Source organism: Tachyglossus aculeatus, chromosome 25, assembly GCF_015852505.1.
Source record: "Tachyglossus aculeatus isolate mTacAcu1 chromosome 25, mTacAcu1.pri, whole genome shotgun sequence".
NCBI classification, from domain to species: domain Eukaryota; kingdom Metazoa; phylum Chordata; class Mammalia; order Monotremata; family Tachyglossidae; genus Tachyglossus; species Tachyglossus aculeatus.
Window position 1 is genome coordinate 4011612 of NC_052090.1, and position 12690 is coordinate 4024301.

General features: G+C 45.6%; 1 protein-coding gene across 2 annotated transcripts in view; it reads right to left on the bottom strand.

Moving 5' to 3' along the window:
• Positions 1 to 9200: 9200 nt before the first annotated feature.
• Positions 9201 to 12690, bottom strand: part of ESCO1 (establishment of sister chromatid cohesion N-acetyltransferase 1) — a 61017-nt gene continuing 57527 nt past the window's right edge. For both annotated transcript variants that reach the window (XM_038766605.1, XM_038766606.1), the window contains exon 11: positions 9201 to 10338. In XM_038766605.1, the coding sequence (XP_038622533.1) occupies positions 10191 to 10338 (148 nt within the window). In that variant the 3' untranslated portion in view covers positions 9201 to 10190. The remainder of the gene's footprint in view (positions 10339 to 12690) is intronic.

The window sequence follows — 12690 nt, forward strand, 5'->3', positions numbered from 1 at the left end:
TTTCAAAAGAGCAATTTCGTTTGAACAGGCGATCGCTTTTCATTGTCCTTCAGAGAGGATTCGCCTTACCTGTCCTTTCAGATCCTCTTGGCACAGAATTTCTGGCCCAAGAGAAAAGGTTTTTTTGGTTCGCTGCGAATGGATTGCAATGGTGCCAGGGCTGCTGGTTTGAGTTTGTTGCTGCCAAAGTGAACTCTTATCGGTGCAATATGGCAAGGTGATGTTACTTTTTATTTTAAAGCAAAAGACCCAAGTGACAGGTTACTTTGGCACAGTCCAAACGTGAGGAAGACTTCTCGGCAGGGGTATTGGGGCTCTGATTGCTTTTTTTGGTGTGTTTGATCTACCTTGATAGTTGCTGTTGAGTCTGTGGAGGGGAGGAACCAGAATCAAACCAAAGTCAAACCCCACTCATCCGAGTTGGAGAAAATCTGAAATTCAATTTGGCTCAAAAGCACCCAGTTGCTCCATTCGGCTTGGAAATCTGGCTAACAGCAGGGCCAGGCTGCTTGGAGGAACCACAAAAATGGTTGTCTTCCTAAGCATCTGCCCATTTAATAACATCCTTGGCCCTTTCCTCCCTCCAGAAATCCATTCACCACCCACAGATCGATTTTTCTCAAACATCCCTGACTTTCCCCCCTCCCCAAATCGGCCAGTCTGCGGTACCTGAGTCCAATTAGTCGTGAGAATTCCTGAGAAATTCACGGGTACTTTTGTTTTAAGGATAAAATTGCACAAGGATAGGAGGCCATGGCTTGTTAACTGTCATATAGTTATCTTGATTAGGGTTAGTTTTAAGCCTTGCCATCACTAAGGAGATTAATGGGATGTGAATGTATTAAATAGGCCAGCATAAAACTTGACCTGTAGACATGCTGAGTCCTGGCATGTTCTGACAGTTCACAGGTTGTACTGAATGTAAACGAAAAATCAAATGAAAAATCTTTGTCTCCAGATGCTTTCGTGGTAACTTATGTAATGGCTTTATGTGTTTTTTTTGGAAAGGGGAGCGGAGTTGTTACTTTCTTACTCAAAAATTTTCCTAGCCAAAACTTGGTGAATTTCACTAGCCTACCTCACATTTTATTGTTTATGATTGAAGTTGTCTGAAGTCGTGGCTGCGGTATTTTATAATGTACTTTCGTTTTATTTGGTTGAGTGAATTAAATTGCCATTTAACAGGAAGTCTGTCTTTTCGTTCATCTTTCTGGCACTGGGAGATTTTACCGAAAAAAGTATCGTGGTTTTAACTTTTCCTCCTTCCCCCAAGGTAGTTTATCTACAATTTGTAGCCAAATTGATTTTAACACAAATCATTCTCTATTGCGACAGCCACACCTATCCACCAAAACTCAAATCGAGAGAGATGTCCTTCATAATATAAGGTCAAAACTTTTGTCATACTAATAAAGCCTCCAACCATGGCACTTGAGGAAAAGTAACCTGGTTTTTATCAGGCCTTTACGGAAAAGCCTCACTTCCTTATTCTGCCAATAATGATGGTATTTGTTAAGCGCTTACTATGTGCAAAGCACTGTTCTAAGCACTGGGGGGATACAAGGTGATCAGGTTGTCCCACGTGGGGCTCACAGTCTTCATCCCCATTTTACAGATGAGGTCACTGAGGCCCAGAGAAGTGAAGTGACTTGCCCAAAGTCACACAGCTGACAATTGGCGGAGCTGGGATTTGAACCCATGACCTCTGACTCCCAAGCCCGTGCTCTTTCCACTGGGCCACGCTGCTTCATAGTTTTCATAGTTTGAAGCCAATAACCTCCTAAGCTTAATTAGTCGATTTCTCTTGGAACCTTTGCACGTTTCCCATCTGCACTTCCTTTGCAACCTTTTGAAACACCCGCTTTTGAGTTGGATAGGATGTCCCAAGACTTGGTGCTGTGGAATTTGGTGAGCAACAATTTGGTTCACCGCGTCCACATCCTTGGCAAGCCTGAATCATGTCACCATCAATCAATCAATCAATCAATCGTATTTATTGAGCGCTTACTATGTGCAGAGCACTGTACTAAGCCCTTGGGAAGTACAAATTGGCAACACATAGAGACTGTCCCTACCCAACAGTGGGCTCACAGTCTAAAAGGGGGAGACAGAGAACAAAACCAAACATACCAACAAAATAAAATAAATAGGATAGAAATGTACAAGTAAAATAAATAGAGTAATAAATATGTGCAACCATATATACAAATATACAGGTGCTGTGGGGAAGGGAAGGAGGTAAGATGGGGGGATGGAGAGGGGGACGAGGGGGAGAGGAAGGAAGGGGCTCAGTCTGGGAAGGCCTCCTGGAGGAGGGGAGCTTTCAGCAGGGCCTTGAAGGGAGGAAGAGAGCCAGCTTGGCGGAGGGGCAGAGGGAGGGCATTCCAGGCCCGGGGGATGACGTCGTCGGCCCGTGTCTTTCTAAATTGGAAAATTAATAATAATAATAATGGCATTTAGTAAGCGCTTACTATGTGCAAAGCACTGTTCTAAGCGCTGGGGAGGTTACAAGGTGATCAGGTTGTCCCACGGGGGGGCTCACAGTCTTCATCCCTATTTTCCAGATGAGGGAACTGAGGCACAGAGAAGTTGTGACTTCGCCCAAAGTCACACAGCGGGCAATTGGTGGAGCTGGGATTTGAACCCATGACCTCTGACTCCAAAGCCCGCGCTCTTGCCACTGAGCCACGCTGCTTTTCAAATTAGGATATTTTCAGGCTCTCCTCATCTCCTTGATGATTTGGTCTCTTCCCCTGAACTTGCTCCCTTTCCAATAATTGCTACCACTACTTCTATCACTACATTTTGGCCAGCTTGAAGTGCTGACGGGCCACTGCAACAGACACGTTTGGTGTGTGGGGGTTTCTAGACTGAGCCCGTTGTTGGGTAGGGACCATCTCTCTATGTTGCCGACTTGTACTTCCCAAGCGCTTAGTACAGTGCTCTGCACACAGTAAGCGCTCGATTAATACAATTGAATTAATGACTGAAGAGCTGCTCCTTTATGAATGCCATAATAATAATAATGATGGCATTTATTAAGCGCTTACTATGTGCCAAGCACTGTTCTAAGCGCTGGGGAAGTTACAAGGTGATCAGGTGGTCCCACGGGGGCTCACAGTCTTCATCCCCATTTTACAGATGAGGGAACTGAGGCCCAGAGAAGTTAAGTGACTTGCCCAAAGTCACACAGCTGACAGTTGGTGGAGCGGGGATTTGAACCCATGACCTCTGACTCCAAAGCCCACGCTCTTTGCCACTGAGCCACGCTGCTTCTTCTGCTTAAATCTAATCTGTTTATCATATCTAATCCAATCATCATATCTAATCTGCTTATCGCTGCTTATCATAACTAATAATAACAAGTATGACCCACTGCTGGGTAGGGACCGTCTCTATATGTTGCCAACTTGTACTTCCCAAGCGCTTAGTACAGTGCTCTGCACACAGTAAGCACTTGATAAATACAAATGAATTAATGAATGAAGAGCTGCTCCTTTATGAATGCCATAATAATAATAATGATGGCATTTATTAAGCGCTTACTATGTGCCGAGCACTGTTCAAAGCGCTGGGGAAGTTACGAGGTGATCAGGTTGTCCCACGGGGGCTCACAGTCTTCATCCCCATTTTACAGATGAGGGAACTGAGGCCCAGAGAAGTGAAGTGACTTGCCCAAAGTCACACAGCTGACAGTTGGTGGAGCCGGGATTTGAACCCATGACCTCTGACTCCAAAGCCCAGGCTCTTTTCCACCGAGCCACGCTGCTTCTCCTGTTTATATCTAATCTGTTTATCATATCTAATGCAATCTTATCTCTAATCTATCTGCTTATTACTGCTTATCATAACTAATAATAACAATAATAAGTACCGTATTTGCTAAGAATTTACTACGTGTCAAGTGCTGTTTTAAGTGCTGGGGGGCAGAGGAACAAGATAATCAGGTTGGATGCACTTGAATCCCACTTGGGGTTCAGTCTAAAGAGGAGGGAGCACTTTTCCTCATCTCCCACTCCCTTCTGCGTAACCTTTTGCTCTTCCCCCTTTCCACAGCACTTATGTAAATACTTATGTAAATGCTATTATTATTATTATTATTATTATATCCGTAATTGTATTTGTATTGATGTCTGTGCCCCCACCCCTGACTGTAAGGGAATGTGACTGTTTATTGCTGTATTGTTCTCTCCCAAGCACTCAGTAGCGTGCTCTGCATACAGTAAGCTCTCAATAATTGAATTTAATCTCCATTTCACAGGAGACAAAACTCTGAAGCACAGAGACATTAAGAAATTTGCCCATGGACACAGCGCAGCTGGGTGGTTTAGAACCCAGATCCTCTGATTCCCAGGCCGGTGTTCTTTCCACTAGGCCATGCTGCTTTCCATAAGAAAGTAGAAGCTTTGCCACGTCTGCTGTGTGCCCTTGGGCGAGTCCCTTAACTTCTCTGGGCCTGTTACCCACTGTTGGGTAGGGACTGTCTCTATATGTTGCCAATTTGTACTTCCCAAGCGCTTAGTACAGTGCTCTGCACACAGTAAGCGCTCACTAAATACGATTGATGATGATGACTGTCTCTATATCATCAATCGTATTTATTGAGCGCTATGTGCAGAGCACTGTACTAAGCGCTTGTTGCCAACTCGTACTTCCCAAGCGCTTAGTACAGTGCTCTGCACACAGTAAGCGCTCAATAAATACGATTGATGATGATGACTGTCTCTATATCATCATCAATCGTATTTATTGAGCGCTTACTATGTGCAGAGCACTGTACTAAGCGCTTGTTGCCAACTTGTACTTCCCAAGCGCTTAGTACAGTGCTCTGCACACCATAAGCGCTCAATAAATACGATTGATGATGATGACTGTCTCTATATCATCATCAATCGTATTTATTGAGCGCTTACTATGTGCAGAGCACTGTACTAAGCGCTTGTTGCCAACTTGTACTTCCCAAGCGCTTAGTACAGTGCTCTGCACACAGTAAGCGCTCAATAAATACGATCGATGATGATGATCTGTAGAATGGGGATTGAGAGTGTGAGCGTCAAGTGGGACTGGACAATTTGCTTTTCTCCACCCCAGCACTTAGTACAGTACCTGGCACATAGTAAGTGCTTAACAAATACCATAATTATTATTCTTTTTGATCTGTGGTCCTCGGCCACGTTATGTTTGCGGCTCTTCAGCTCAGTTTTTGTGTCGATTTTGCACTGATCTTTTCAGGCAACAAGAGCAGACTCATCTTCAAAGAGGAAGGAAAGCGTTCTGCAGTATTGTGACCACCCCCTGACTCCTTTTTTGGTCCCTCTCCCCTTCTTGACGAGGCCTGATATTTGGCATTAAGACTGATTTAGGAACAGTCAATAATATGGCCGAGTCGGGACTGTCTGATGGCTCTCAGCTCATCATGCAGTTAAAATCCGGATTGCTTTCCCCCCAGGTGCATTTCACTACCTGAAGAGTTCGTTTTAAACTTGAAATTTATTGTGCATTCCCTCTTCCAGATTGTATCTGATGATTCTACTGAGGGTGAAATGCTATTCAGTTGTGTGACGCCCTAAACAAAAAAAAAGTCCCATCCACACTGCCAAATGCTAACTTTTGGTTGCAAGTAAATGGTCATTTTTCAAGCTGGATGCTGTTTTGTGCTATCGTAGACTTGCACCTTTGTTGGATTTAGGAATATCAGACCCATCTGCTCCTAGTCTCCCAGGATGCCACAGATGTTAACTTTTGGTTGCAAGTAGATGGTCATTTTTCAAGCGTAGACTTGCAGGTCTATCTTTGCTCCAAAAAGAGATGTCCCTTTGTTGGATTTAGGAATATCAGACCACATCTGCTCCTAGTCTCCCAGGACGCCACAGATGTTAACTTTTGGTTGCGAGTAGAGGGTCATTTTTCAGGCCGGATGCTGTTTTGTGGTATCGTGGACTTGCAGGTCTATCGTTGCTCCAAAAAGAGATGCCCCTTTGTTGGATTTAGGAATATCAGACCACATCCGCTCCTAGTCTCCCAGGACGCCACAGATGTTAACTTTTGGTTGCAAGTAGATGGTCATTTTTCAGGCCGGATGCTGTTTTGTGGTATCGTGGACTTGCAGGTCTATCGTTGCTCCAAAAAGAGATGCCCCTTTGTTGGATTTAGGAATATCAGACCACATCCGCTCCTAGTCTCCCAGGACGCCACAGATGTTAACTTTTGGTTGCAAGTAGATGGTCATTTTTCAGGCCGGATGCTGTTTTGTGGTATCGTGGACTTGCAGGTCTATCTTTGCTCCAAAAAGAGATGCCCCTTTGTTGGATTTAGGAATATCAGACCACATCCGCTCCTAGTCTCCCAGGACGCCACAGATGTTAACTTTTGGTTGCGAGTAGAGGGTCATTTTTCAGGCCGGATGCTGTTTTGTGGTATCGTGGACTTGCAGGTCTATCTTTGCTCCCCAAAGAGATGCCCCTTTGTTGGATTTAGGAATATCAGACCACATCCGCTCCTAGTCTCCCAGGACGCCACAGATGTTAACTTTTGGTTGCGAGTAGAGGGTCATTTTTCAGGCCGGATGCTGTTTTGTGCTATCGTGGACTTGCAGGTCTATCTTTGCTCCAAAAAGAGATGCCCCTTTGTTGGATTTAGGAATATCAGACCACGTCTGCTCCTAGTCTCCCAGGACGCCACAGATGAAATGTGAGAAATGGTTTCAAAGATGACATAAAACTGGGTGTTGAGTCTTAGCAAACCCATTTATGGCCAACACTATTCTATTAGTCCCAGAGGTAGACCTCCGCTAAGCAGATCTGAAGTAGCGTGGCTCAGTGGAAAGAGCACGGGCTTCGGAGTCAGAGGTCATGGGTTCAAATCCTACTCCCCCCCCCCCCACGTGTCTGCTGTGTGACCTTGGGCAAGTTATTTAACTTCTCTGAGCCTCAGTTACCTCATCTGTAAAATAAGGATGAAGACTGTGAGCCCCATGTGGGACGTGATCACTTTGTATGTCGTCCAGTGCTTAGAACAGCACATAGTAAGCGCTTAATACCATCATCATTATTATTATTAGTGGACAAAGCACAGGCCTGAGAGTCAGGGGGACCCAGGTTCTAATTCCTGCTCCGCCACTTGTCTGCTGTGTGACCTTGAGCAAGTTGCTTCACTTCTCTGGGCCTCAGTTCCCTCATCTGTAAAATGGGGATTAAGATTGTGAGCCCCACCTGCGACAGGGGCTGTGTCCAACCCGATTAACTTGCACCTACCCCAGAGCTTAGTACAGTGCCTGGCACACAGTAAGTGCTTAAATTATTATTATTACGATAATGAAGAAATTAGCTTCTCCGTGCTGAACTGGGCAGTGGAGCCAAATAATAATAATGATGGCATTTATTAAGCGCTTACTATGTGCAAAGCATTGTTCTAAGTGCTGGGGTAGATACACAGTAATCAAGTTGTCCCACGTGGGGCTCACAGACAATCCCCATTTTACAGATGAGGTAACAGAGGCACAGAGAAGTTAAGTGACTTGCCCAAAGTCACACAGCTAAGTGGCGGAGCTGGGATTTGAACCCGGGCCAAACCTTCCCAGCCTATTTTGGGGGGGCAAGGATGTGAACTCACAGGATTGTTCTAAGGAATCTAAAGTCGGAACGCTGTTTTAGCCAAGGCCCTGACGGATCTCAACTTCAGCTCTGAGGCAGCGGGAGAGCAGCCAGCTTTTTGGATGCACGGTATACTTAATAATAACAATAATAATAATAATAATGGCATTTATTAAGCGCTTACTATGTGCAAAGCACTGTTCTAAGTGCTGGGGAGGATACAAGGTAATCAGGTTGTCCCATGTGGGGCTCACAGTCCTAATCCCCATTTCACAGGTGAGGTAACTGAGGGCACAGAGAAGTTAAGTGACTTGCCCAAAGTCACACAGCTGACAAGTGGTGGAGCTGGGACTTGAACCCATGACCTCTCTGAAGGTTTGTTTGCTTGCTTTATGGTACTTTATGCCACGCTGTTTCTCTGTGCCACAGTGGAAAGAGCACAGGCTTGGAAGTCAGGGGACGCAGGTTCTAATCTCAGCTCTGCCCCTTGTCCGCTCTGTGACCTCGGGCAAGCCGCTCAACTTCTCTGTGCCTCAGTTCCCTCATCTGTAAAATGGGGATGAAGACTGTGAGCCCCACATGGGACAACCTGATTACTTTGTGTCTACGCCAGCGCTTAGAACAGTTCTTGGCCCCAAGTAAGAGCTTAACAAATACCATAATTATTATTACTACTACTTGTTAAGCCCTTACTATGTGTCAAACACTGTTCTAAGCGCTATGATAGGTACAAATCAGGCTGGACACACATGGGGCTCACAGCCTTAAGTAGGAGGGAGGACTAGTATTGAATCCCCATTTTACAGTAGAGGTAACGGAGGTACAGAGAAGTTAAGAACAGTGCTTTGCACATAGTAAGCGGTTAATAAATGCCATTATTATCATTATTATTATTATTAAGTGACTTGCCCAGGGTCACACAGCAAGCCACCGGCAGAGCTGGGATTAGAATCCAGGTCCTCTTCCAGGCCATGCTGCTTCAGAAGGTGCAGCTGAAGCTTCAGGTTAGGGAGAAGAGGCTCTCTGCTGTAAACTAGGATTTGCTTGGGAGGATACGGAGAGAAGGACATTTTGGCTGGCCAAGGATATCTGGCCTGATGAGGGTCTGTGGTGGCACCAGCTACGAAATCTTTGACTCACATGGGTAGGGGTCTACCAACTCAATTGCCCTGCCTTCTCCCAAGCGCTCAGTACAGTCCTCTGCACACAGTAAGCGCTCAAGAAGTACCACTCTGCTTCAATACAAACTTTTGATAGATTGCAGATTCTTCCACATCTTTCCTCCACTATGCCTCCTTTGTAGGCCTGACTTTCAAGGCAGTTTTCTCCGTGGGATACAAGTGGACATATTCAGGTGGGGAAATTAAAACTGCCTGACCACAGAACCATCAGGTTACTCACCCAATCTCTACTCTTTGGTCGAAGAAATGAGAGTATGGCAGGAGACACAGTTGGCCCTATAACCAACAAAGGTCAGAGCTTGGGCTTGCCCAAAGAAGAGAGGAGGAGCCCCTAGGCAGTCGCTCACAAAGGTACGGTCTCCCCCTTTAGAGATCGCCTCAAAAGACCCACTTAGGCTACGTCAACAAAAATACGTTATCGCTTAGAAAAACTATCAAGTACTTTATTCTTTGACTCTACATTATATACAGATCAAGAAAGGCCACAGCAGTATTTCGACATATAAACCCTTTAAAAGTGGAGGGCATTGTGAAGGATAGACAAGTATCAAAGTGAAGTCCCTTCATGAAGGGATATACTCAGTGCAGCATTTCGGGGAGGGGGGGGAAAGATACAGCAAACACAGGTAATTCAAGTTTAGCTTAAAACCCTCTTCAGTCCCGTGTGCTTTTAAAGCCTCGCGGGAGGGCTGCTGCCAGACAACCCTGGAGTTGGCAAAATTTCCGCCTAGGTTTTTCCTTCTTGCGACTCGGTGGGCGGGACTCTGGCCGAAGAGGGGCCACTGAATTCTGCTGCCAGGCTCCCGGGATTTCCAGAATCCCGGCCAACTGCAGCTCTCCCTCCCCCAGGAAGGAGGAAGAAAGGAAATAGGAGGAAGGAAACAAATGGCCCGCACTTGTCCGCTCCCTCCTGCGTTTCCACCCCTAATACTGTCCCCTTTAGCCCACCCATTCGGGCCTGACTTTCTCCCCAGGGAAGGGTGACCGCTTGAAGTTCACACGCCGGCGCACAAAAACCAGCCTGGCCGGTCCACCGTCCACGATACCGTCCCCAGCCCCGCTGGCATATCTCCGCATAAAGAACTTCAACAGATACTCATCGACTGAGACCGGAGTCTTTGCATTTGTTTACAGTGCACGATGAACCGTTACCTGCTGCATGTAAACGTGTCTAAATAACTCTAGATAAAATACATCCATCATAAACTTCTGTAAACAAAATATCTTCTTTTAAAAAACAAAACAAAATTCAGCTATAACAGCATTGATTCCAACGGTATTAAAATGGAACAACCTCTCGGTTCCTTCCAGTCCTGAGTTCGCTGTAAGAAAAATGGCCCTAGTTCCCGGTCAAAATCAGCCACCGATCCGTGTCTTGCGACAGTGTCTTCGGGTCCCTCTGGGGAAGAATTCCACTTTAGGTGACGTTTTGTCCGTTAATGAAATTGTATACCAAAAACTGGCCGGTGCCACAGTACTGTGTTGCAAAGAGTTTTCCATCAGGCGTAGGGTCAGAAAAAGCAATTTCTTCCTTACTTAAATATGAACCGTATATAAAGTTGCTCCTGTTGGGTTTTTTTTTAAACGAAAAAAAGGAAAGGGTAGACAAGAATCATGTTATTTCACATTCTTTCTTAAAAAAGGCACAGCTTAGACAACTGGATCAAAATAATCATTGGGCAATTCAACCTGTTTCCCAAAACAAAATATTACAAATGCTTATTTTATTGGGCTCCATTTTTAAACGAGGTTATAATGGTTGCCGAGCTTTCCACCAATGTTTGGGGTTCCCTAATCTTCTCACTCATTTGCTTGTAACCACCCCAGCACTTAGTACGGTGTCTGGTGTATAGTAAGCGCTTAACCAACACTGCAATTATAATAATAATAATAATAATAATAATAATGCTGGCATTTGTTAAGTGCTTACTATGTGCAAAGCACTGTTCTAAGCGCTGGGGGGGATACAAAGTGATCAGGTTGTCCCATGTGGGGCTCACAGTCTTAATCCCCATTTTACAGATGAGGTAACTGAGGCTCAGAGAAGTTAAGTGACTTGCCCGAGGTCACACAGCAGACGTGGCGGAGCCGGAATTCGAACCCATGGCCTCTGATTCCAAAGCCCGGGCTCTCTCCACTGAGCCACGCTGCCTCTATAAATATGCACAAACATATATACATATATACAAATGACTTGCCCAAAGTCACACGGCTGACAATTGGCGGAGCCGGGATTCGAACCCATGACCTCTGACTCCAAAGCCCAGGCTCTTTCCATTGAGCCACGCTGCTTCTCATAATTATTATTATGACATTCACCCCTCTCAGGGAGCTCATTCACCCGTGGCTTCAGCTACGACCTACGTGACGACGACTCCCCAAATCTACCTCTCGAGCCCCGGCCTTGCTCAGCATAGCTTTCCGTGTTTCAAAACCCCACAGTGGGGTCCCATTTCTTTCTGCAACCTCCTACCAGCACGTCTTTTTCGAGTCTCCGCCTCCGTCCCCTCAAACACACTGTTGCCATGGCTGAGAATTCCCTACCTCCCCAAACCCAGCAGACCACCACTCTCCCCATATTCAAATCCCTTCTGCAATCCCACCTCCTTCAACAAGCCTTCCCAATTCATTTCCAGCCCCCATTAGTCACCTCAACTGATTATGAACCCCGCCTTTTCTTCTGCTCCTCGTCCCCTCCCCATCGCCCCTGCTCCCTTCCTCTGCTTTACACCCCTCCCCGCCCCACAGCACTTGTGTATATATATGTACGTACTTATTTTATTAGATGTGTACATATCTATAATTCAATTTACCCTGATGCTATTGATGCCTGTTCGCTTGCTTTGTTTTGCTGGCTGTCTCCCCCCTTCTAGACTGTGAGCCCGTTGGGTAGGGATTGTCTCTATTTGTTGCCAAATTGTACTTTCCAAGCGCTTAGTACAGTGCTCTGCACAAAGTAAGTGCTTAATAAATACGACTGAATGAATGACTGTACCTATTCATGTAGGTATTTATTCAGTTGCAGGTAGGTGTACATTCAACTGTTCATTTTGACTACTCTGTCATAATTGTCTGTTTCCCCCCAGCTCAGCCTCCTACTTGTCACTTGTTTAGTACTTTTCACGTGCTTATTACAGTGTACTGCACCTAGTAAGCACCATTACTATTACTTCCATGCAGAAGACTCCTCACCATTCAAGACTCTCCACTAACTCACCCCATTTTATGTATCTCCTCATCCCACCCACTACTCTTAAGCAAACTGAACAAGTTCTTTTAAATCATGATGAAGGCGAATGAGGGGGGCACGGATAAATTAACTCAAGTATCGTCCAAAACCTCATTGAAATAATGGAGTTTCAATCTCCTCTACCAGGTGACCCTTCCTGGATTTTGTCCACACTGAAGGAAGTGCTGCTGCTGAGTGGGAAACGGTAGCAACGGTCAGCAGGAAACATTCCCCAAGCAGTTTTTGAAACGGGAGAATTTGGTGTGGACCTGAATAATGGGAAATGACCACTTGGGATGCGCAGTTGCTAAACTGTAAACCCGTCTCTAGACTGTAAGCCTGCTGTGGCCAGGGAATGTGTCTCCTTAATAATAATTCTTACGGTATTTGCTAAGTGCCAGGTACTGTATTAAGCAATGGGGCGAATACAAGCAAATCGGGTTAGACTCAATCCCCACGGTCTCAATCCCCATTTTACAGGCACAGAGAAGTGAAGTGACCTGCCCAAAGTCACAACAGCAAACGGCAGAGTCAGCATTAGAACCCATGACCTTCCAACTCCCACACCTGCAGTCTGTCCAGTAAGCCGTGCTGCTTCTCTATTGTTATATTGTACTCTCCCGAGCGTTTAGTAAAGTGCTCTGCGCACAGTAAGCGCTCAATAAATACGACTGACTGATTTACCAGG